Source organism: Lampris incognitus, chromosome 2 (assembly GCF_029633865.1).
Source record: "Lampris incognitus isolate fLamInc1 chromosome 2, fLamInc1.hap2, whole genome shotgun sequence".
NCBI lineage: Eukaryota > Metazoa > Chordata > Actinopteri > Lampriformes > Lampridae > Lampris > Lampris incognitus.
Window position 1 is genome coordinate 147,071,983 of NC_079212.1, and position 26,417 is coordinate 147,098,399.

Here is a 26,417-nt window from a genome sequence, read left to right on the forward strand (position 1 = left end):
TCCCATACACATCAATGGGGTGGAAGTGGAGCGTGTTTCCAGCTTTAAATTCCTCGGAGTCCACACCAGCGAGGACCTTTCGTGGACATTAAACACCCAGGCCCTTGTGAAAAAGGCCCAACAACGCCTGCATTTCCTGAGGAGGCTGAGGAGCGCCCGTCTACCCCCCAAAATTCTCCCCAACTTCTACCACTGCACCATAGAGAGCATCCTGACCATCTGCATCTCAGTGTGGTACGGCAACTGTACCTCAGTAGACCAGAAAGCTGTGCAGCGGGTCGTCAAGGCGGCCCAGCATATCACCGGTACCCAGCTCCCAGCCATAAAAGACATTTATCACAAACGCTGCCTTCGAAGGGGTCTGAGCATCAGCAGAGATCCCCCCCACCCCAACCCCCCCCCCCACACACACACACACAGATTTGAAATTTATATGCAATCTCTAAGCTTGCTGTTCACTTGAACGTATTAACAGATACAACTCTGTTCCCATCGCCAGCCTGTCTTTAAGCAACACAACAGGACATTCAGACTGATAGAGGCTGGTAGTTCTGTCTTACCTTGCCGGTGGACTTCGGCCCCTTCCAGATGCAGAAGTAGCAGATGAACCAGGCGAGGGCGAGACACATGGCTAGCTCCCAGCGCATTCCGCCCACATGTTCGATGCCGTCCGAGATCTTCAGCACCCGCCGTCTGTTTGGACCCACGACCAAGCAAATGAACCCATTAAACATTTGTTTTTATTATTTAGCTGATGCATCAAACATATCTGTATATACATGTACTTATATAAGCACATGTATATAAAACATATCTATATGTGTTAAAGAAGAGTGAATCAGTTCATCTGGATACGTTTATTGACAGATCTGTTTCATTACTCATCTAAGTGACATCTTCAGTTTCTCTCTTTCTCACCCTTTTTTGGGTGGTGTGTGTCTTCCTCAAGCTCGGGTCCTCTACCAGAGGCCTGAGAGTTTGAGGGTTCTAATATATATATATATATATATATATATATATATATATATATATATATACACATATAAACCTCCGGACTGCTTATCCTGCTCTCAGGGTCGCTGGGGCCCATTCCAGCAGTCATTGGGCGGCAGGTAGGGAGACACCCTGCCAGGCCATCAAAAGGCCCACACACACACACACACACACCCCTAGGGACAATTTAGTACGGCCGATTCACCTGACCTACATGTCTTTGGACTGTGGGAGGAAACCCACGCAGACATGGAGAGAACATGCAAACCCCACACAGAGGACGACCCCCAAAGTTGGACTACCCCGGGACTCGAACCCAGGACCTTCTTGCTGTGAGGCAACCGCGCCAACCACTGCGTACTGCCCATATATATATATATACATACATACACACACACACACATTTAATATTTATATAGTATATATATGATGGACTGGCGGCCTGTCCAGGGTGTCTCCCCGCCTGCTGCCCTATGACCGCTGGGATGGGCTCCAGAATTCCCGCGACCTTGAGTAAGGATAAGCAGTTTGGATAATGGATATATATATATATATATATAGCGTTTTTTTCCGAAACCGTCAATGTTGTTGTAAGTGCTCAACTAATGAGGAGCGGAATATCAACATTGAGATATATATATATATACACTACCGTTCAAAAGTTTGGGATCACATTGAAATGTCCATATTTTTGAAGGAAAAGCACTGTACTTTTCAATGAAGATAACTTTAAACTAGTCTTAACTTTAAAGAAATACACTCTATACATTGCTAATGTGGTAAATGACTATTCTAGCTGCAAATGTCTGGTTTTTGGTGCAATATCTACATAGGTGTATAGAGGCCCATTTCAAGCAACTATCACTCCAGTGTTCTAATGGTACAATGTGTTTGCTCATTGGCTCAGAAGGCTAATTGATGATTAGAAAACCCTTGTGCAATCATGTTCACACATCTGAAAACAGTTCAGCTCGTTACAGAAGCTACAAAACTGACCTTCCTTTGAGCAGATTGAGTTTCTGGAGCATCACATTTGTGGGGTCAATTAAACGCTCAAAATGGCCAGAAAAAGAGAACTTTCATCTGAAACTCGACAGTCTATTCTTGTTCTTAGAAATGAAGGCTATTCCATGCGAGAAATTGCTAAGAAATTGAAGATTTCCTACACCGGTGTGTACTACTCCCTTCAGAGGGCAGCACAAACAGGCTCTAACCAGAGTAGAAAAAGAAGTGGGAGGCCGCGTTGCACAACTGAGCAAGAAGATAAGTACATTAGAGTCTCTAGTTTGAGAAACGGACGCCTCACAGGTCCCCAACTGGCATCTTCATTAAATAGTACCCGCAAAACACCAGTGTCAACATCTACAGTGAAGAGGCGGCTGCGGGATTCTGGGCTTCAGGGCAGAGTGGCAAAGAAAAAGCCATATCTGAGACTGACCAATAAAAGAAAAAGATTAAGATGGGCAAAAGAACACAGACATTGGACAGAGGAAGACTGGAAAAAAGTGTTGTGGACGGATGAATCCAAGTTTGAGGTGTTTGGATCACAAAGAAGAACGTTTGTGAGACGCAGAACAAATGAAAAGATGCTGGAAGAATGCCTGACGCCATCTGTTAAGCATGGTGGAGGTAATGTGATGGTCTGGGGTTGCTTTGGTGCTGGTAAGGTGGGAGATTTGTACAGGGTAAAAGGGATTCTGAATAAGGAAGGCTATCACTCCATTTTGCAACGCCATGCCATACCCAGTGGACAGCGCTTGATTGGAGCCAATTTCATCCTACAACAGGACAATGACCCTAAACGCACCTCCAAATTGTGCAAGAACTATTTAGAGCAGAAGCAGGCAGCTGGTATTCTATCGGTAATGGAGTGGCCAGCGCAGTCACCAGATCTGAACCCCATTGAGCTGTTGTGGGAGCAGCTTGACCGTATGGTACGCAAGAAGTGCCCATCCAACCAATCCAACTTGTGGGAGCTGCTTCTGGAAGCGTGGGGTGCAATTTCTCCAGATTACCTCAACAAATTAACAGCTAGAATGCCAAAGGTCTGCAATGCTGTAATTGCTGCAAATGGAGGATTCTTTGACGAAAGCAAAGTTTGATGTAAAAAAAATCTTATTTCAAATACAAATCATTATTTCTAACCTTGTCAATGTCTTGACTCTATTTTCTATTCACTTCACAACATATGGTGGTGAATAAGTGTGACTTTTCATGGAAAACACAAAATTGTTGGGGTGATCCCAAACTTTTGAACGGTAGTGTATATATATATATATATATATAGACAGCTGTAGGGGGAAAAAAAACCCTAATGCATTTCAGTACAGGCTTGTACTGAAATGCATTCTGCTCCTCATTTGTTGAGCACTTTTATCTACACCATTGATGGTTTCCGGGGGAAAAAAACGCTTTAAATATATGCTGTATATGAACATATACAAATATGTATGTTGTACTTATGTTACTTTTTAGTTAAATTGTAGTTTAGGAAGCGTCACCAAGAGCAACACCTCAGTTTGTAGATTCCTTCGGCCACTAACATCCAGTGTGACTCCGACTTGACAGACGTTCAATGACAGAAATGCTATGCAAATCTTTTACCCTGCAGTAAAGAGCACGTTTTCCCAAATATTTTCTTTAGGGGATAGAGCAGTACTGCATACTGACCTACATGTCATGTGTATAACGTCCACACAGACTGTTCACACATCCATTAACTAACATTAACACAACAAACTGAACTGAACGTGACAAAAACCAGGACATGTGCATTGCTTTCAGACGTCACCATCCAAACCCCGCTAACGCTGTAATTAATGGACAAGATGTGGAGGCTGTCGAGTCTTACAAGTATTTGGGCATTATAATTGACAGTAGGGTGACCTTTAATAGGAATACAGATGTGCTGAGTAAGAAAAGCCAGCAGTGTCTTTTTGTCAGAGGACAGGAGCCAAGTCCCATGTTGACAGATCCCTGATGGCATCGTTTTATTAATCTCTCACTGAGTCAGTGTCCACTTCTTTCATCTGCTGGTATGCATCTCTCGACCTCAAACAGAAAACCTCATTAACAAGGGTGACAAAAGGGGACGTCCAGTTGGCGTGACGGTCTATTCTGTTGCCTACCAACACAGGGATCGGTGGTTCGAATCCCCATGTTACCTCCAGCTTGGCCGGGCATCTCTACAGACACAATTGTCAGTGTCTACGAGTGGGAAGCCGGATGTGGGTTTGTGTCCTAGTCGCTGCACTAGCGCCTCCTCTGGTTGGTCAGGGCATCCATTCGAGGGGGAGGGGGAACTGGGGGGAATAGTGTAATCCTCCCACGCGCTACGTCCCCGTGGCGAAACTCCTCACTGTCAGGTGAAAAGAAGCGGCTGGCAACTCCACATGTATCGGAGGAGACGTGTGGTAGTCTGCAGCCCTGCCCGGATCAGCAGAGGGGTTGGAGCAGAGACCAGGACAACACGGAAGAGTGGGCTAATTGGCCGAGTACAACTGGGGAGAAAAAAAGGGGGAAATCCAAAAAGAAAAAAAAAGTGATAAAAGTCAGTAGAAAATGTATTGGCACTCAGCAGAAAAGTCCATCTGAACTGTACAACAAACAGTTGGTAGAGAAAGCAGAATCCATGATATCTGACAGTACCCACCCCTGCACTTGGGATTTAAGTTTCTGCCCTCTGGGTCCCACCTCAGACAACCATAAGCCAAAAGAAACTGATATAAATTCTCCTCTGCCATTTCACTGCTCAACTCAGGAATGTACAGCTAGCCTCGGCACATCTCCAGCCATGCCAGTTTCTCCCTTCTTTTTTCCACTAATCGTAACTTTTGTACTTCTTCTGTTCACCTTTTACCTCTGTATTTATATGTGTTTTTTATTTGTGTGTGCTTACGTATGTGTGGTCTTTATCTTGTGTGTCTCGCCCTGCATTGTTTTTTTATTGTTACTGCAGCAGAACAGATTGTCCCTCAAAGTAAGTGTCTTTGAAAACTGAGACCTAAAGGCCCAAACAAAACTCCTGGTTTACAGAGCTGTTGTTCTCCCCACTCTGCTGTATGGAGCGGAATCATGGACCACCTACAGCAGGCACCTGAGAATCCTGGAACAATATCACCAAAGATCCTTAAGAAACATCCTGAGGATCAGCTGGAAGGACAGACGCAGCAACATCAGCATTCTGGAAGAAGCCAACATGACTAGCATCACCACCACAATAATGCAGCACCAACTCCGATGGACAGGCCATGTCATCCGTATGTCCAACACACGTCTCCCCAAACAGATCCTGTACTCCCAGCTGAAGGAAGGTCAGCGAGCTCCCGGTGGGCAAAAAAAAAGAGGACAATATCAAGACCAGTATGAATAAATTCAACATCACATCAAGCAACAGGCAACACATTGCACGGGGTAGGTGCTCCTGGAAGAAATCCATGCAGGGAGTAGCTGCATGTCATGAAATGCAGCTCCACTGTGCCGCAGAGAAAAAGCGACAGCATTGCAAGGAGAGGGAGAAAAAGGCTCAACCACCACCATCACCACCACTTTCCCCTACGCACACTGCACCAAAGTATGTGGATCGGCCTCTACAACCATCTGAAGACCCACAAATAGACAACCCAATGGAGAGGACAATCATACTCGCTTCGAGTGACCACCGATGATGATGTGCGCTAATGTAAATCAAAATCAAATCAAATTTATTTGTATAGCCCAATATCACAAATTACAAATTTGCCTCAGTGGGCTTAACAGCAACACAACATCCTGTCCTTAGACCCTCTCATCGGATAAGGAACAACTCCCTAAAACGTCTCTGTCGACACGACTGCTGGTATGAAAGTTAGCAGTAATATTAGCAGGTCTTGAGTTGTCAAAATGCTGTAACTGATTCTCCCTCATGTCAATATCAGACCCCCATTCACACACTGACCCCTTGAAGGCAAAATGACATTAAACTAATGCTAAAAGCTGCACATGTGAATGTGCATGTTTAGCTTCTGCAGCGAGTTCAGTCGGCGTAAACTGATCAGGATACCTTGGTCTAAAAGACAGAGAGAGAGAGAGAGAGAGAGAGAGAAAATGATGAAAAATAAATAACGTACAATGTTCGCTATCTAAAAAAGAATCCTGGATCATGTGCGGTGTTTTTATTGTTTGCTGAACACACTTCCACCAAACCATTATTTCATCCATGTTACATCCCTTTCCTTCGACCCTTAGCTATGATTGGTGCGTTTTGGTGTATCATCAGAATCAGAATACTCTTGGTGTGAATATGTGTTTTATCATATGTATTTTCTCTAAAACCATTTCCATCTTTCTAAATATAGTTTGGGTTCTAAGTGCAGTCAAGACCCATATTGCAAAGTTGATATTTTAGTGTTATTTAGGTCAGTTTCTTGAGACGTTGAGCATTGCAGGAAGATACAGGAGTTTTATGAGTGATTTGGGAGCGTCATGGTGCTGAACAGCATTTCCTGTTTGCTAACTGTGGGTCAGATGACAGCGCAGAAGGAGGAAGAGAGGAGAGGCTCGGAGCCAATTGGTGCTGCCAGTGGTTTGGCCCCAAGTTCACCCCAAAGCTTTTGGGCAGCCATTGATCCCAGTGACATGTTCTTGGGGGCTGTCCATAAGTCAGGTCCAACAGAACCCCGCAGGACAGAGGGTGTGCTCTGTGTGTGTGTGTGTGTGTGTGTGTGTGTCCTCAGTCTTTTTTTTGTTGTTGTTGTTGTTATTGTATTTTCCCCCCAATTGTACTTGGCCAATTACCCCACTCTTCTGAGCCGTCCCAGTCACTGCTCCACCCCCTCTGCCGATCCAGGGAGGGCTGCAGACTACCACGTCTCCCCCAATACATGTGGAGTCACCAGCCGCTTCTTTTCACCTGACAGTGAGGAGTTTCACCAGGGGGACGTAGCACATGGGAAAATCATGCTATTCCCCCAGTCCCCCCCCCACCAACAGGCACCCCGACCGACAGAGGAGGCGCTAGTGCAACATCCAGGACACATACCCATATCCGGCTTCCCACCCGCAGATATGGCCAATTGTGTCTGTAGGGACGACCAACCCAGCCAGAGATAACACGGGGATTCGAACCGGCGAGCCCTGTGTTGGTAAGCAACGGAATAGACCGCCCCACTACCCAGACGCCAGCGTGTGCCCTCAGTCTTGGCAGAGTTGGAGCCAGATCAAGTTTAAAACTTGTTTGTGGCGCTCAGATGTTTGGAGCCCGTCGGTCCCTTTCGACAAAAGTATTTCTACGCTGGTTTCTTTAGTTATTCTTTGGGTTTTGTAATCAAACAGTTCTCTTTTCCACGTTCTCTCCATCCTCCATACAATGGAGCGTTCCACAGATGCTCACGGAGTCTGAGGAGATGAAGGTATTTATAAAAAGGACGATTGTAGCAGCAGCAGTAGAGTGCTGAACAGGGCAGCAGTCTCCTGCTGTTCTGATAGATGGATTTGGTCTTTACCAGAAAGGGAAAATTTCCTCAAATACCTGGTAAAATACCTGTCAGATCATTAGGAGTTAAGGTTGTATTTGTTTACACTGTAAATATATAGCACTGTAATGGCCACGGCACAGTGGTTAGCGCGGTCGCCTTACAGCAAGAAAGTCCTGGGCTCGAGCCCCAGGGTAGTCCAACCTTGGGGGTCGTCCCAGGTCGTCCTCTGTGTGGAGTTTGCATGTTCTCCCCGTGTCTGCGTGGGTTTCCTCCAGGGGCTTCGGTTTCCTCCCACAGTCCAAAGACACGTAGGTCAGGTGAATCAGCCATACTAAATGTCCCAGTGTGTGAATGTGTGGGTGTGTGTGTGTATGCCGGCCCTGTGTGATGGCCTGGCGGCCTGTCCAGGGTGCCTCCCTGCCTAACGCCCGATGACTGCTGGGATAGGCTACAGCATCCCTGTGACCCTCAGAGCAGGATAAGCAGTTCGGATAATGGATAACTGGATGGATAGATGGATGTAATGGCCACGGATGACTAGACTCACTAGCCCTTGGCTAATGGGTCGGACCCTTTAGTTGACTGGTTAGTGCAGTTGCCCGTAGTGTGGGTGACCCGGGCTCGCTTCCCAGCTGCGGCGGATTCCCAACTGCCCCCTGAATTTGCTACAGTACAAATATGTCTGTCTTGGCATTGCTGGTTGGTTCTGGTTGGTGTCAAGGCCGTGTTGGTCGCGTCATGTTGGCCCAGTTTCTCTCCTGCTTGGTTTATGTCACTGGTGAAAGTCCAGCATTTTCATATCCATAATGATTGTCTCTCGTAATTGCTGCCCAGCCAGACTTGCAAAAATACCTAAAAAAAAACTTAAACTACATATTGTGACAGCAGTTCGGACATTAGTGGTGGTTAAAAAATGAGTCGGGACATCCGGCTGAGTCGGCCGTGCAGACGCTGCCTCTGGCCGAGCGACAGGATGTGAACATGTCATGCACGCTGGGAGACAGCCGGCCCACCAGTGCCTGCTTACACACAAATATTAAAAAGGCTGACTAATTACTGGGGGAAAGGTTGGCACGTCCAATGACACGGCCGACTGGAGGTCTGTTTTTCAGATCTACAGTGGATATCAGCCAGGAATGGCCTGAGAGCTGCGAGACCGGGCCGGCACTAGTTATCGTATGTACAGTGTCAGCATTATTAGTTAAGTCACCTACAGTATTAAATGTTGCGCCATGGACATATGCTGTGGGAGAAAGGAGGAGTGTTATGCCCCTTTTCCACTACATACTCAACTCGACTCGCTCTGTGTCGTTATCCATTACCGTAACAATACCCCCTCAGATCTTCGGCTCTCTGTTTTTTTCAATTTCAAAATGTACTATTAAGATAACTCTGCTTCGGTATTTAAAAATGCTGGGTGCTATCCATGCGCGCATTGATGACGCAGTGATGCAAAATGTGGGACGTGTTTCTCTGACCAATCAGAGGACTGCACTGATTTTGGTACCCGCTCGTTTTTTTTGGAACCTTGACAAAGGTGGTACCAGAAAAGTGGTAACAGTTACCAAAATGCTGGTACTTTCCAGTAATGGCAAACGAAAAAAGGGCGAGTCGAGTCAAGTCGAGTCGGTACCATGTAGTGGAAAAGGGGCATTAGAGAAATACAGCTGAGGTGAATTGTTCTCCTTTTTATTTTTTAAAATTTTCCCCCTTTTTCTCCCCAATTGTACTTGGCCAATTACCCCACTCTTCTGAGCCATGCCGGTCGCTGCGCCACCCCCTCTGCCAATCCCAGGAGGGCTGCAGACTACCACATGCCTCCTCCCATACATGTAGAGTCACCAGCCATTTCTTCTCACCTGACAGTGAGGAGTTTCACCAGGGGGACGTAGCACATGGGAGGATCACTCTATTCCCCCCAGTTCCCCCTCACCCCAGAACAAGCGCCCCGACTGACCAGAGGAGGCGCTAGTACAGCAACCAGGACACATACCCACATCTGGCTTCCCACCTGCAGACATGGCCAAGTGTGTCTGTAGGGACACCTGACCAAGCCGGAGGAGACACGGGGATTCGATCTGGCAAGCTACGTGTTGGTAGACAATGGAATAGAACGACGCTACCCGTACGCATCCAGATTTATTATTGAGTATATAAGCCTGAAGAAGGCGTCACAGCGAACAACAAACAGTTATCAAATGAATCTCCAAGTCTCGATTACTAGCCGTGTTATAGTAAAACCTTCATTTGAATATTTCAGAGTTGTATTTCTATGATTTCATTAAGTAAGCAGAGCTCGTTCTTCTCATATGGAGATGGTAGTAACTGTGAGGTCCACGGGTCTCTGTACCCAGACTGACATCTTCTAACAGAGTAGATGTTGATTCCAGTCATGGCCTAAACAGATATGCTCTGTATTTTAAGCATTACAATGATATATTCCAGCGTATGAACATGGGTTTGTAATAAAGTGGATGGTGACAGATATCAAGAGGATGGTTGAAAGAGCACTCATGGCTGCGCCTCAAAAACCTCCTGAAACACATTCTCTAAGAATTCCTCTGCTCCTCACCATGCTGCGTCTCCGTTGATATATTCCTGAAATGGGCATGAAAAAAGTCCTTCAAATATGACAAACGGGTCCGCGGTGGTGTAGCGGTCTAAGCATTGGCTTTGTGTCGATGCATTTGCCCACTGGGGACCGGGGTTCATGCCTCGGTCTCGTCAGATCCGACTATGGCCGGACTCGATAAAGCAGCGATAATTGGCAACGCTGTCTTCGGGAGGGGGCGGAGTCAGCTTGTGTTCATCACATGAATGCGTCTCTGTGAGTGTGGGGGAAAAAGCAGTGGTTCGGCCTGGAGTCACCTTGTCACGAAAGTGGCGAGGCATCTCCTTCGAGACTGCCGGCCAGGGAGATGCAGTTGATGAACGCATGCAGTACGAGGGTGGGTGTTTGAACTAAAATAGGGATCGATTTGCCACTAAATTGCGAGAAAAAGGGAAAAATCAGAAATAAATTTAAAAAAAAAAGACAAATGAAAAGCATACTCACTCCCAGAACTCGATGACAGGAGAGGTAGCGTTGGGGTTTGTGATGTTGGTGGCATTTTCTCCATAGTAGTCCACACAGTTCTCTGCAGGGACACAGGGACGCTGATTACTGTACATACAGGATCAGTCCTTCACTACTTCCTGTTCTCTGTGCACTCTAAATCCAACAGTCCAAGAGTCAGTATCACATACCGCTGGTTACTTCATCTAACAGCCTTACCAGTGCTGCCAGAGTGCCCGCAGGCAAGGCACCACATCCTCAAAATGAGAGCTCCAGAATTTCTCACCTCACGAAATAACGGATCTGCATGGCTGTGTGTGTGTTCATGGCTATGTGTGTGTGTGTGTGTGTGTGTGACTTGGAAATGTGTGGAAACTGAATAAGTTTGAGTTACCACGTGTCTCTTCTTCCTAATGATAGTGCGAGGTCACACTGGGATTTCCCACTAGTGTTTCATGTTTGTTTGTTGAAGTGAATATTGTAAACGATTTAAATCGTGTGTAGGTGTCAGTTTCTTCACCCGTCTTGCTGTTCTGCAGCTCACCTGTGTTCCAGTAGTGTCCGCAGCCAGCCCAGGGCAGCTCTGTGGTGAAGCAGTTGAAGAGGTAGAAGATGGCCCAGGATAGAATCACCACATAGTACACGTTCAGGTGAGCCTCGATCACCTGCGTGGCATAGCCGATACCTGAGCCGTCAGAGAGACAAACACATGAATAATGTTCTGTTAAGAAGGATGGATGGTGGATTTGAAAACGCCTGCCTCTTCTGCGTGAAATCTGCTCACATGAAGTTTAAATAATCTAAAACATGACTCAAGATATCCCAGAAAAATTACCTGGATCACTGAGCATCAACACATGATTCAACATAAACACCAGAGAACAACACCAGAGAACAGAGAACACAGAACAACACCAGAGAACACCACTAGAGAACACCACCAGAGAACAACACTAGAGAACAACACCAGAGAACACTAGAGAACAACACTAGAGACCACCAGAGAAGAACACCAGAGAAGAACACCAGAGAACACCACCAGAGAAGAACACCAGAGAACAACACTAGAGAACAACACCAGAGAACACCACCAGAGAACAACACCAGAGAACACCACCAGAGAACAACACCAGAGAACACCACCAGAGAACAACACCAGAGAACACCTGAGAACAACACTAGAGAACAACACCAGAGAACACCACCAGAGAACAACACTAGAGAACAACACCAGAGAACACTAGAGAACAACACTAGAGACCACCAGAGAAGAACACCAGAGAACACCACCAGAGAAGAACACCAGAGAACACCACCAGAGAAGAACACCAAAGAACAACACTAGCGAACAACACCAGAGAACAACACCAGAGAACACCACCAGAGAAGAACACCAGAGAACACCACCAGAGAATACCACCAAAGAATAACAGGGTGTTGATGTAGTTGTAGTTTTTAAAGGAATTTTAAGAAACTCAAAAACTTTTATAAAAATCTCTCTCACTGTCTCCCTTGATTCTCTCTAGGTGACAGACAGACAGACAGACAGACAGACAGACTGTATGTCAAGATGTCCCAGACTGGCCTAATCAGACAACCTGCACATCCTTCCTCACCCTCACTTCCATCATCCATCCCCATCATCCAACACTTCCTCTCCTCTTTAAACCTATAAAGTCATGTTGGGGCGTGGTCCTCAGTAGTGGAAGTGATTTCGGTCTGCACGCAGCTACTCCGTGAAAGGAATCTAACCCTCGAGCTGGTGATTAGCACCTGTATGCTCCATGAACCATCAGAGAAGAGCTCCAAGCAGTTAAAAAAAAAGAAAAAAAAAGAAGCGGATATGTGTGCTATTCAGAAAACTCACTGTGGAAACTGCAATGGACAACACTCTCCTGACCGCAGTAAATGCTATGCATTCAACAAACTTATGAAATGATTGTGGCAAACTTGATCATTTTGCTAAATGCTGCAGATCCGCACCAGCACAGGACACAGGTAGTTCCAAAGGCCCAGTCAATGCACAACAAGACGGAGTGGACGAACTGAATCCGGGACCAGACAGACAGTGCTCTGGACGATACTTTTTACTGTGACCTGGCTGATTTACCTACTCAGATGGGAAACATCTTCACAACACTGAAACTGAAAATGGAAAGGGGAAACTAAAGATAAAAGTGGACACTGGTGCTGAGTGCAATGTGACGTCCAAACGCATGCTGGATGCAGCTGACCACGCAATCCCTGTGAATTCACGTGAAAGAATCGATCTTGTACCTATGGAGGTAAGAGAATTAACACAGAAGGCACAGCAATACTACGCTGTTTGCAGGGGCTATTCGCATTTCACGTGGTCAGTAGGGGTGCGAGACCACTGCTTGGACAATCACAGAAAGCTGAACCAGTTCACCTGGACACAACCTTTATTGAGAGAAACGTTTCATCACTCGTACACGGCAACGTTTCCAACACAAAACGGTGAAGTTTTTTTGTGTTTCGGCCGTTCGTTCACACGACAACGGCGTTTTGGGGGCCTGAAAACACAAACTTTTGAAAGCGGGTTCCAGACTGAAATCTTCTGAAAACGCAACTCCAGCGTCGCCGCGTAAACTAGCGAAACCGGTTCCCGTGGAAACTGTGACGTCACAGCTCCGCTTCGCACACGCGTATTACGTTTTCAGTCAAATAGGCATGCGCGTTATGAACAACGGCGGCTTACCGGGCTGTTTGTGCCGGCGCCCCTGCTAAGCTTATTAACGCTCCTCCAGCCAAGCGTAGATTTGCTGCACCATTACTGGAGGGTGGACTAACAACTCCACCTCATCACCCCTCCACACCAAATGCTCTGTGTTCCAGCGGACACTCGCCATCGCCTGCTTGTTTACTCGCCGCTCTGAGAAGAAGGCGTTTGTACGAGGGCGAGTTGTGTGACTGAGGTCCACCGGAAGAGCTCTCTACTACAAAGGTTCAGCGCCAACTACTGGCCTGGCATGCACACTACAGCGTTTTTAGCCGTTGTTTCGCGGATCCGTGTGCACGCGGATCTATTCAAAATGATGTCGTCTGAACGCGGAACCGTTTTAAAACGCAAAGGAAAAACTTTTCCGTTTTTAGCAAGCCCGTTGTCGTGTAAACGTGGCCTCAGTCTCAAGTGACTGCAGATATCCCCACCTTTATAAACAATACAGTGGCATAACGACTGAAAACAACGACCAGTTCCATATGCAAATATGGGCGCCGTGACCATTAACTAGAGTTACATTGTCTGTGAATGTTCTCATTCATCCAGGTCATGGTGATCCAAAGGAGTTGAATCAAGTGCAACTGGACTTGGTATATATCCGTGAAGACGTTTCGCCTCTCATCCAAGAGGCTTCCTCAGTTCATGCCTTTCTGACTGGCTGGTGATGAGACTCAGCATTTATCCTCTTGGAGTCGTTGTCAGAGCTATAGATGTCCATGGCTCTTTGTGTCCATGGCTCTTTGTGTCCCGAGGACACAAAGAGCCATGGACATCAATAGCTCTGACAACGACTCCTAGAGGATAAATTCTGAGTCTCATCACCAGCCAGTCAGACTAGCTTGGTCTAGCCAGAAAGACACGAACTGAGGAAGCCTCTTGGATGAGAGGCGAAACGTCTTCACGGATATATACCAAGTCCAGTTGCACTTGATTCAACTCCTTTGGATAGAGTTACAATGACAATGTGTACCATTCACAGAGGATTGGGGAATGTTTGCAATCACAGCATTGTAAGATGGTGACAGATGTAACTCTTAGCTCCCCCCTCGGTTCAGGGATGGCCGTTCCCTCTTCACATAGATTGCCTCTTTGACTCCCTGTTTAAACCAGCGTTCCTCCCTATCAAAGATGTACACATCCTCATCCTTGAAAGAGTGGCCACTGGCCTGTAGACTGTGGAGTGTAGACTGTGGGTGTAGCCTGTAGCCTGTAGACTGTGGGTGCACACTGTGGAGTCCTAGTCTAACGTGTTAGCTCTCTTGTGTTGTGCCATCCTCTTGGCCAGCGTCTGTTTAGTTTCCACAATGTATAAATCATGGCAATCCTCCTGGAACTAAACAGCATACACTATATTGCTCCGTTTGTTCCAGGGGACCCTATGCTTAGGGTGGACCAACTTCTGGTGTAGCGTGTTTTGGGGTTTGAAAGCAACAGAGACGCGGTGTTTGGAAAATACATGTCTCAACTGTTCCAAAACTCCCACCATATACGGAATCAACACTGGTTAACACTTAGGGCAGCTGTTGTCCTTCTCCTCTCCTTGACTGTCTAGTACACTGTTTATTGTTATAATAATAATAATAACAATAGGGCAGCATGGTGGCACAGTGGTCAGCATGGTCGCCTCACAGCGAGAAGGTCGGGGTCGTTCCGGGTCGTCTTCTGTGCTGAGTTTGAATGTTCTCTCCGTGTCTACGTGGGTTTCTTACGGGTGCCCCAATTTCCTCCCACAGTCCAAAGACATGTAGGTCAGGTGAATCGGCCACACTAAATTGTCCCTAGGTGTGAATGTGTGTGAATCGGCCCTGTGATGGCCCTGGCGGCCTGTCCAGGGTGTCTCCCGGCCTGCCGCCCAATGACTGGTGGGATAGGTTCCAGCATCCCCGTGACCCTGAGCAGCATAAGGGGTTTGGATAATGGATGAATGGATGGAAAAAAAATTACTATTAATATTATTATTATTATTATTATTATTAGGGGACCGGAGGGTGTGTTCCAATTATAGGGGCATCACACAGCTCAGCCCCCCTGGGAAAGTCTACTCTAGGGTGCTGGAAAGAAGGCTCCGACCGACTGTCGAACCTCGGATCCAGGAGGAACTATGTGGATTCTGTCCTGGCCATGGAACAACGGACCAACTCTACCCTTGCGGAAGTGCTGAGGGAGGCATGGGAGTTTGACCAGCCAGTCTACATGTGTTTTGTGGACTTGGGGCAGGCTTACAACCGTTTACCCTGGGGCATTCTTTGGGGGGTACTGCAGGAATATGGGGTACCAGGGCAGTTGCTACAAGCCATCTGGTCCTTGTATAACCAAAGTGAGAGCTGTGTCCACATTCTCAGCACAAAGTCAAAGACTTTTTTGGTGGGTTTCCAACTCCACCAAGGTTGTCCCTTGTCTCCGATTCTGTTTGTGATATTCATGACAGGATCTCAAGGCGCAGCCAAGGTGAGGAGTGTGTCCGTTTTGGGAACCTCAGAATTGCATTTCTGCTCTTCGCAGGTAATGTGGTTTTGTTGGCTTCATCAGAACACAACCTCCAGCATGTACTGGGGTGGTATGCAGCTGAGTGTGAAATGGCTGGGATGAGAGTCAGCACCTCCAAGTCTGAGGCCATGGTTCTCTACCGGAAAATGGTGGATTGCTCCCTCCGGGTTGGGGATGAGTTGTTGCCTCAAGTGAAGGAGTTCAAGTATCTCGGTGTGTTGTTCAGGAGTGAGGGTAGGATGGTGTGGGAGCTTGACAGGCGGATTTGTGCAGCATCAGCAGTAATGCGGATGTTGTAAAGCTCTCAATTTACCACTCAATCTTTGTTCCAACCCTCACCTATGGTCATGAGCTTTGAGTAGTGACCGAAAGAGTGAGATCGTGGATACAAGGAGCTGAAATGAGTTTCCTCCGTAGAGTGTCTGGGCTCAGCCTTAGAGATAGAGTGAGGAGCTCAGACATCCAGAGGGAGCTCAGAGTAGAGCCGCTGCTCCTTCATGTCGAAAGGAGCCAGTTGAGCTGGTCCGGGCATCTGATTAGGATGCGTCCTGGGTGCCTTCCTTTGGAGGTTTTCCGAGCACGTTCAACTGGGAGGAGACCCTGGGGTAGACCCAGAACTCGCTGGAGGGACTACATGTCCAATCTGGCCTGGGAACACCTTGGGATCCCCCAGGAGGCGCTGGAGGGCGTTGCTGGGGAGAGGGACGTCTGGAGTGCTCTACTTAGCTTGCTGCCACTGTGACCTGACCCTGGAGAAGCAGCTGATGATGAGATGAAACGAGATGAGAATAATCATTACATTTATATAGCGCTTTCCTAGACATCTGGAAAAGTGCTACCATGATGGGACGGACATCCAAGCTGCCCTCCTCCATGCTTGCAACATTCCCAGTGATGGGCTCCCCTTTCCTGCTCAGCAAATTCTGTCCAGACAGACCAGAACATTCTTACCACTATCCAAAGCCATGCTCCAGCATGCCATCAACACTAATGTGAAATCCACTATCACAAAAATGAGAATGAAGAAGAAAGCATATTATGACCATAATGCCTGGTGCCTCCCTGCATTAAGACCAGGTCAAACCGTCAGGAAGCAGACTGCACATGGTTTAAACAGGTTAGCAAGAGTAGAGAGCCCAGCTCCTCAGCCCAACAGCTACATAATAACATCCCAAGGAATCAGGAATCACCCAAATCTCCTCTGAGTTGATGAACCCCCACTGGCCAGCTCTGAAAATTATCTGCCATGAATGCACAGCTCAGCAGCATCTGATCCAAAAACTGTCTACAATGAAACCTCACCACTCCCACCACTCATTGTCACACCAGAAGTCTCCTCAGATGATTCATGTGGCAGACAACCTGTGGTGACTCACTTAGGAACATTGCACCTTGAAAAACATTACCCCTGAAGTGATTGCTTACTGAGTTCTCTTGTTTGGTTATTCTGTACCGTATTAGTTATAGGTGCCATCTCATTTTCTTCTTGTGTGAGAGTTTTTCCGTTTCCAGTAATGTACTGTACCCTTATTCATGCTGTTGCATTCATGGATCCGTGTCACTCATGTTAGGTAATGTAGCTGTTGCTTGTATTTCTGTTATTTACTTTGTGTCAAATTTAGAAGAGGTGGGATGTTGCGTTGTGGTGCTCTCACTTTAAATTATAGGCGATGATGTATGTCGTGCACAGGTCGTGACCTCAGTTTTTGAATGTCGGCCACCAGATGGTAAATAGAGTTTCGAGTGTGTGAACTCTACAGGTCTGCTATCAAGTTTAGACACTTTACAGATAGATAGGTAGATAGATAGATAGATAGATAGATAGATAGATAGATAGACAGATAAAGTTTTTCTCACCTTCAAACAGCGGGCAGACTTTCCTCCAGCAGGTGATTCCTCCCTCACTGGTGAACTGGCCCAGGGCCGTCTCCAGGAAGAAGACAGGGATACCACAGCACACGAAGAAGATGACATACGGCACGAAGAATGCACCTTCACACCATTACAAACACAAGAAGAAACTCGTCAGACTGCCAGTCATACTGACCAACATGATGAGGAAAAAACAACAACACAAAAAAAAAATACTCAAACTTGGAGCCTCATTCTTGAGCCAAGATGGTGGCATAGTGTTTTACTCCCACCTGTTGAATAATATTCTCAGATACTTTTACACTCTACAGACTTTTCCTCAGACACATTTCTACCTTTTAAGCCAGTCCTTCTCATTTAGGTCCTCAGATAGCACCGGTACTGTTGTTTCAGGTGAATGCAATGAACCTGGTAGAAGAGAAAACTAGCAGTACTGGTGGTACCTGAGATCCTGATTGAGAACCACTGGTTTGGAGTGTTGTATCATGTAAGTTGCAGTTTTCACATCTTAGTATCTCACCAAGTCAAATGTGAAAACTTGCTTGGCGATAATAAAACTTGATTTGGCTTCATTTGAATAACTAGTCGCAAATAAAGTAATCTTGAATCTTGCCTGTTAAATAAATGTCCCTTAACTTCCAGGGAAAACAATCATTCCTGAATTACCGTGAATTCAGCTGCTGTAGAGTTAACAATAACTCCCTCTCTCTTCCCATTTAATAATTTCATTACAACATAGAAAACTGAAAAAAATATATATCAGAATTCCTCCTTTATAATTCACAGTGATGCCAGCACTCATGACTTTCAGGTTTGGCTGCAGTGGTTAGAAAAAGAACCTGTCTCACTTCTGCACGGCAATCATTCAACCTCAATTTATCGCTATGTCTCATTTCCACTCTCCGTGGGAACCTGTCTGACCTTGTTTCAACCCCCAGTCATCTGTTTCTACGTTGATCTGATAACAGCTAAGAAAACCCATCTTACCTCCTCCATTCTTATATCAAGGATAACAGAACCCCTCTTTCTTTTGCGTTTAGTTTTGTGAGGAACAGAGTTATGGAAACCTTGCTTACCTCCTATATTCTTAAAGCAGAGGTAGGATAACCTGTCTTACCTCTTCCATTTTTGTAGCACAGACGAGAAAACCTGTCTTACCTCCCCTTTTCTGATAAGAGGTAGGTCAACCTGTCTCACCTCTTCCATTCCTTGTAGCAGAGATAGAAGAACCCGTCTTACATCCTCCGTTCTTATTTACGAGGTAGGAGAACCTGTCTTACCTCCTCTATTCTTGTAGCAGAGATAGAAGAACCTGTCTTACATCCTCCATTCTTATTTATGAGGTAGGAGAACCTGTCTTACCTCCTCTATTCTTGTAACAGAGATAGAAGAACCTGTCTCACCTCCTCCGTTCTTGTAGCAGAGGTAAGGGAACCTCCATACATTGCCCAGTCCGATGATCTCTCCAGCCACCGATAGGACGAACTCGATCTTGTTGTTCCAGTGACCCCTCTCATTATAGCCACCGTCCTCCAGACTAGAGCTGGACCCCTCTGGATCTCGGCCGTCTTCCGGCTTCCCATTTATAACGGGCCCACTCTTCTCGGCTGTCATGTCTCTCCAACAGCCTGCTGAGAGAGAGGGATGAAGGCATGGAGAGATGTCACCTCATAACCAACACCTTTTCAATCGATTCAGTGACTTTTACTTTTGTACATCTTTCCTATGGGACTGTCCCTAAAGAGCGAAACCCCGCCCATCCCACCACCCACAATAAAGATGTCAAACTCAGCTAAAGCTTTCTTTTCCGCTTTTCAATGAGTGTTATTTAGTTTGTATACAGCAACATGACCGGCTTTATCTCTTTTAAGTCTAAATGGATGGAGAGCAAAAAGAAATAGAACAGAGTTAGGTTTACAGGCTGCTTCCTTAGGTAGTCTATTTTACTGCTAGAGAATAGAACGTCATGTAATTATGAAGGAGATACACCTGGGAGGGCAGGCAGAAAATATATGCAGGACTGTTAAGTTTCTTCTAGACACATTAAACTTCTCTAGTGATTATACAACACACAACTGAACATTTTTGGTGATGAGTTTATAAAAAACAAACATCGAGTCACTACAAGGTTCAATGGGTAAAATGCCTGCTTTTGATTTTTCATCAAATAGATAAATGAATGAATAGATAAATAACCAAATACATAGATATTTGATAATTGTAACTAAATCTGACTCACCGATCTGAAAGGGAACAGAGACAAACCTCCCTTGGCGATGATGAACACTTTACTGTCGACGGAACAAAATGAGGCTGACTGGACTGAGAGTGAGAGAGAGAGACAGAGAGAGCGAGAGCCACAGAGAGAGAGGGAGAGAGGTGGGCAAGATGACAAAACTCTGGATCCGGGTGAAGTAAACTGGTTTCTTTAGGTCTCTCCAGAGAGACGAGATCTGGACCCGGACGACTACGCTGCTGCTCTCCGCACGACTTGGAGTGAAGCCATGTGATGAAAAGTGTGCTGTGTCCAGACAGAGCCAGAGAAAGAGAGAGAGCCAGAGAGAGACAGACAGACAGCCAGAGAGAGTGTGTGGGGGGGGGGGGAGACAATCTGAAGTGGGAGTGATGTGAATATTTCAGAATATTTTGAGATACAAAACGATTTTAAACACAGTGCTGTAAGTCAAGAGTTTATATTTTATCCATCTCTAGTCTTTGTTTGTGGTTTTAGTTCAACAGTAGCAGCAGGTCTACACAGGAGTCACTGTGCCTACATGGGGTAAAGTGGTGTAATGCACCTCAATGCAATTTACCCTTTTAATTTAAGCGCTTACATAAATCTTCATTACATAAAGTCATAGTACTTCTTAAAGTAAACACTACCAAACTGATGCAGCACAGTAGTAGTTCTGTATTTCAGCAGGTAGTAATAGCAGTAGTTCTTTATTTCAGAAGGTAGTAATAGTAGTAGTAGTTCTGTATTTCAGAAGGAGAATACATGACTTCATCTTTTCTGAAAACATTGTCCATATCAGTAGCTGGTTGCTCGATGATGGCCACCTACTGAAGATTATAATTTACACACATGTATATTTACCACATGACAGAATAAGTCAGATTACTGACCAGGTATACAGCACGTGGTCGGAATGTCATTGTGCGACTTTTGTCAAGCTGACTTTGACAATAAACGGCACTTTTACGACTCGGCATCTCCCATTTAAATCTGTTGGGCGATGTGTTGAATTCATTTCCACAAAATATTCCAAAACGTGGTGTTTAAGCAGATTAAACAGTGTTGTCACAACAATAATGATGAATGGTTTTCAGACAGATCAAGAAGATGCTCTGATAGGCGATATGCTGGCATACTGTGAATATCACACCCCACAAACACAAAAAAATGACATTTTCTGAAGGCACAATCCTGTTTTCCTCCTAACACACCTTTCGGGGTGTGTTATGAGTTTATAGGAGTTATAGTTTTAGGAGTTATAGTTAGGAGTTCCAGTTTGCTTCCTTTACCTTAGCCATTAGCTGTTAGCCGTTAGCTTGTTGGAAGTCAAGTGCTGAGCTTCAAAGAGGAAGTGGACTGTTTGATTTATGGATCGCTGTCACATGTCTTGTCCTTCCAGTTGCCCCTGCAGCTTTGCTTTAAGCATACCAACTCAACACCTTTGTTCCCTCCAAAAGTCCCCAAGCTACCTAATACTCAACGCTTCATGGTTTTAATGGTTCCCCTCTTGAAAAACGCCGTCTTTTACTTGTCTCAGGCCTGATGATGGATGGTCAGTTCATCATAAAGTCTTAATAACCCAAGCTGCTTGAAAAAAAAAGTTTCCTTATGAGTTTTAAAACAGGGGGTTGTATAGTTTTTTTTTTCTTACACAACTTGACTGCCTGGTTTCCAGGCGTGATAGACTCGGAGCGCTGGGAACTCCCCCGGCTCTAAAGGCCTGACCTAGTCTCTAAGAGTCCCTTCACGTAAAGGTCACTCGTCATTAGAGACTAAACAGGAAGTGCCTTGCATGAAAAGTATGGCCACCCAAAGTGGTTGGCAGGCGCTGCGTGTGCCTTTCAGGACGGAGTCAAGTCAGCATCGGCCCAATGAGAATGCCTGATGAGGTTCAGAAACTATACAAAGTCCTCATGGGTACGAGGCGGTCTCACAGTATTAACTTCAGTCATTTAAAAAAAAAAAGAGAGAAATATTTTTCCTCTTCAGAAAAGCACCGCAAAGAGAGCAACATTAACCACAGGATAAACATTATACGTATACAAGTACAACGTAATCCCAAATAATATGTGTCGTTTTCACTGGGTATGTGGAACCAAGTCAAATAATTTAGCTAATAAATTTTTAAAAAATCTAATAGAATCATGCTGCACACTAAAGACATTTTGAAGGAATAGTACTTACTAAAGAGTAAGTAGTGCTGCAGGTATACAGTGTATTCCATGAGTATGAAGTACGTAGCAGAGTATTTGGACACAGTACTTGGTCCACATTACCACTGAAGAGGGTAAAAGAGTACTTCCCTGGCCAGAGCTATAGAAAGATCTGTTGTGTCACATTCACAATCCTCCATAGATGAAAGACCTTTACCGCCTGTTGACGGGATGCTGGAAACGTCCTCCTCCACTTCCTCCTCGTCGCTCGCTCTGCAGGGACGCAGACGCTGCTCACTGATTGGCTGACTGGCTCCGAAGGGACCAGAAAGCTGCTCTCTTGACTGGCTGTTCAATTAAATGAAGCGGGGCGGTCGTCCGGAGTCAACCTGTTGCTAGGATACCATCATCCCTCGTTCACAAGGTGTGAGAGAGAGAGACAGGTGGACATTACGACAAAGCTACGAGTTTAGGGGCAGATGAAATAAAACACGAGAGGAGGACAGAAGGGCAGATGAAGGAAGAGTGAGAGAAAGAATGAGAAAGGGAGGGAAAATTAGTCCGCATGTCCTCTGTTTACGCACAGTATGTTACATAAGTGTTGCTTTGGGGTTTTTTTGTGACAGCTGGTTCTTGTCCTCCAGAGCCTCCGAGCCTCCATCAGTTTGTCTTTATATCTGTCACTCTCTTTACAGAACCCAGGAAACACTGTCAGGGTCTGATGAGGCCTCTTCACACATGTTCTGAACCAGAATCAGGATCAGGATCAAACCTGCTGGCCACATGTGTTGGTCTGGTTCACATGGATCATGTGGATCACATGGATCATGTGGATCATACAGATCAGCATCAGACAAAGCACAACAGAAAAACGGGTGGGGTGACAGAGGTCAGACAGTAATAACACATGTTATTAGTGAACACTTAAATACTATTATGAACAGGTTACAGAGTATTGGACTCAAGGTAAAATTTTGCACTGTAGTGCACCTGCGCGCATGTGCACACACATACACACACACATACAGACAAGCACACAGGCACACACACATATACATACACACACACCCAACTATATAGGTGCAGCAATTTCTTATTTGAAAAGGTGGACAACAGAAAGGCTGACATGTCTTCTACACACGACGTACACATGTGACAGACATGACTTCACATACACATTTAACATACATGACACGTGACATACACATGTGACATGCACACGACATGTGACACACATGACATGTATATGACATGTGATATACATGTGGCATGCATATGACAATGGGTGTCGCTAATGCGCTGTACTGTCCTCTAGTGTCTGCTTGTATTTCCGGTTTGACTTTTTCTGAATAAACACGTTAAAGAGCAATAGGTTATGGGCCCAGAGCGTCGCTAAAAGGCTGTTTTACAAGGTGTTTTGTGTGAGATAAACGGTGTTGTGGAATTCACAATGGAAGATAAGCTGTTTATTGACAAGCTGAGCAGACCAGAGAACTGGGCAATGTGGAAATTTCAGATGGAACACTTGCTGAAAGCTAAAGGACTATGGGGCCTGCTAATGGAGACGGATATCCTAGCCGCGGATGCTAACGCACACGCACAAGCTGAATTCACGAAACGGAGAGAGAAGGCGTACTCTGTGTTAGTGCTGAATGTAAGTACACCCCACTTTTACCTGATAACAAGCTGCCAGACTCCAAAAGAGGTGTGGAACATGCTGAAAGGACATTTTGAGAGATACTTTGGCAAATAAACTGTTCCTGAAGAAAAAATATTTCAGATTTGAAATGAAGGAAGGAGAAACAAAGGAACTGAATCAAGTGCAACTGGACTTAGTTATATATCTGTGAAGACGTTTCGCCTCTCATCCGAGAGGCTTCATCAGTTCGTGCCTTTCTGACTAGACCAAGCTAGTCTGACTGGCTGGTGATGAGACTCAGATATTTAACCTCTTTGGAGTCGTTATCAGAGCTATTGATGTCAATGGTTCTTTTGTGTTCCGATGTTTAGCAACGACAGTCGTTATCAGAGCTATTGATGTCATTGGCTCTTTTGTGTTCCGATGTTTGGCAACGACGGTCGTTGGAGGTGTTTGTTTCGACTTCGTTAGTGCTCCAGTCAGTGGTTATGAGTCATTGGAGCTGGTAGTGACCGACTGTTGTTCTTGGAGGCTAAGCTTCTTGAGTCTCCTGGGTAGAGATGAAAGGACGGCATTGTAAGTGGGAGATAGGTGGTGTCGCAGACCTCCTCCTCTGTTGAGGGATGGTTTTTCCAGTTTCGCATAGATGGCTTCCTTCACCCCTCTTTCAAACCATTTATCTTCCCTGTCCAAAATGTGTACGTTGCTGTCCTGGAAGGAGTGTGTCTTCTCCTTTAGGTGTAGATAGACTGCTGAGTCTTGTCCTGAGGAGTTTGGCCTTCTGTGTTGGGCCATCCGTTGGTATAGTGGTTGTTTGGTTTCTCCTATGTATTGGTCAGTGCAATCCTCATTGCATTGTACAGCATACATCAGATTGCTTTTCTGGGTGTGTGGTACACGGTCTTTGGGATGAACCAGTTTTTGTCAGAGTGTGTTGCTGCGTTTGAAGTATACTGGGATGCGGTGTTTGTTAAAAATTCTCCTGAGTTTCTCGGAGACCCCAGAAACATACGGGATGACTATGTTATTCCTTCTGTTCCTCTTCTCCTCATTGCTCACCCGGTTGGTCTTTCTGGAACATGTTGCAGTTTTCACAAAGGTCCAACTGGGGTAGCCGCAGGTTTTTAGAGCTTCCCTCAGGTGTTTGTGCTCTTTCAGTTGGGCCTGAGTGCTGCTGGGCATATTATCAGCTCTGTGTTGCAAGGTTCTGATGACGCCCAGTTTGGGTTCCAGCGGGTGGTGCGAGTCGAAATGTAGATATTGGTCTGTGTGTGTAGGTTTCCTGTAAACCCCAATGTGGAGGCTCCTGTCTTCCCCAATGTGGACGTTACAGTCCAAGAATGGAAAACTGGATTTTGACCCATGTGTCGTCCACAAATCCAAACACAAGAGGCACATGGGTCAAAATCCAAACACAAGAGGTGCAAGCGTTTACCAAACACATCAACTCAGTGGACAAGAACATTAAGTTCACAAGGGAAGATGTAAAGAACAACAGTTTGCCCAGTCTCCCACTTACAATGCTGTCCTTTCATCTCTACCCAGGACACTCAAAAGCTTAGCCTTCAAGAACAACAGTCGGTCACTAACGACTCCAACAACTCATGACCACTGAATGGAGCACTAACGAAGTCGAAACTAACACCTCCAATGACTCGTTGCTAAACTTCGGAACACAAAAGAGCCATTGACATCAATAGCTCTGATAACGACTCCAAAGAGGCTAAATATCTGAGTTTCATCACCAGCCAGTCAGATTAGCTTGGTCTAGTCAGAAAAGCACGAACTGAAGAAGCCTTTTGGATGAGAGGCGAAACATCTTCACGGATATATAACCAAGTCCAGTTGCACTTGATTCAGCTCTTTTGGATAACAATGACCTGGATGAATGAGAACATTCACAGACAAGGAAGGAGAAAGTTTAAATTAACATTTAAAACAAATGAGGGAACTGACAGATCAGCTAGGAGCAATAGGTTCTGTGATTGAAGAGGAAGACCAAATTATAACACTCTTGGGTAGTTTGCCACCAAGCTATGCTACAATTGTTACTGCGCTAGAAACAAAGATTGACAATTTGACACTTCAGTTTATTTAGCAAGCATTAATAAATGAAGAGCAAAAGCGAGTAAATGCTAATGACAACTCCAGTGGTGCTACATCAGGTGGTGCATCAGCCATGTCATCACAATTTCGTGGAGATATGCAGGCTAACTCCAAGGCAGTGGGAGCTGAAAGACCAAGCACGTGGAGATGTTACAAATGTGGGAAAGAAGGACATATAAAGCGCGACTGTCCAAGTTGGAAAAAGAAAAGGAAAACCCACAAGGCCAAAAGCATGATTTGTGAAGATGCAGAAGATTCGTCTGAAAGTGCCTTTGTTGCTAAAGAGGCAAACCCGACTGAGAGGCCACAACAGGTCGAATAGTTGATTGGTTTGGGAGCATCAAAGCACATGACATGTAATAAAGAAATTCTTCAAGACTACCAGCAATTCTCAAAAGCACAATCTGTGAATCTCGGTGATGGCAGGGTGGTTGATGCCCTAGGACTTGGCAATGTCAAAATGAGAATGACTTTCAAAGTAAGTGATGTAAAAAATGTCACAATGTATGACGTGGTGTATGTTCCAAAGCTATCTCGGAATCTATTATCAGTGATAGCTGCTGCCAGAAAAGGAAATACGGTGCAGTTCAAGAAGTCTCGCTGCTACATACGTGGGAAAGATGGAACTCTTCAAGGAATGGGAACACAAAGATCTGATGGGCTGTATCAGCTGGACGT

The 26,417-nt window shown here is 45.6% G+C and overlaps 1 protein-coding gene across 1 annotated transcript in view; it reads right to left on the reverse strand.

Annotated features, from left to right (window-relative positions):
• slc6a11b (solute carrier family 6 member 11b) overlaps positions 1–19,219 on the reverse strand; it is a 66,968-nt gene extending 47,749 nt beyond the window's left edge. The window contains exons 1-5 of the mRNA XM_056273904.1: positions 19,009–19,219; positions 17,591–17,725; positions 11,048–11,188; positions 10,504–10,585; positions 561–693 (exon numbers count right to left, since the gene is read on the reverse strand). Coding sequence (XP_056129879.1) covers positions 561–693; positions 10,504–10,585; positions 11,048–11,188; positions 17,591–17,725; positions 19,009–19,219 — 702 coding nt within the window. The remainder of the gene's footprint in view (positions 1–560; positions 694–10,503; positions 10,586–11,047; positions 11,189–17,590; positions 17,726–19,008) is intronic.
• Between the last annotated feature and the right edge of the window lie 7,198 nt (positions 19,220–26,417).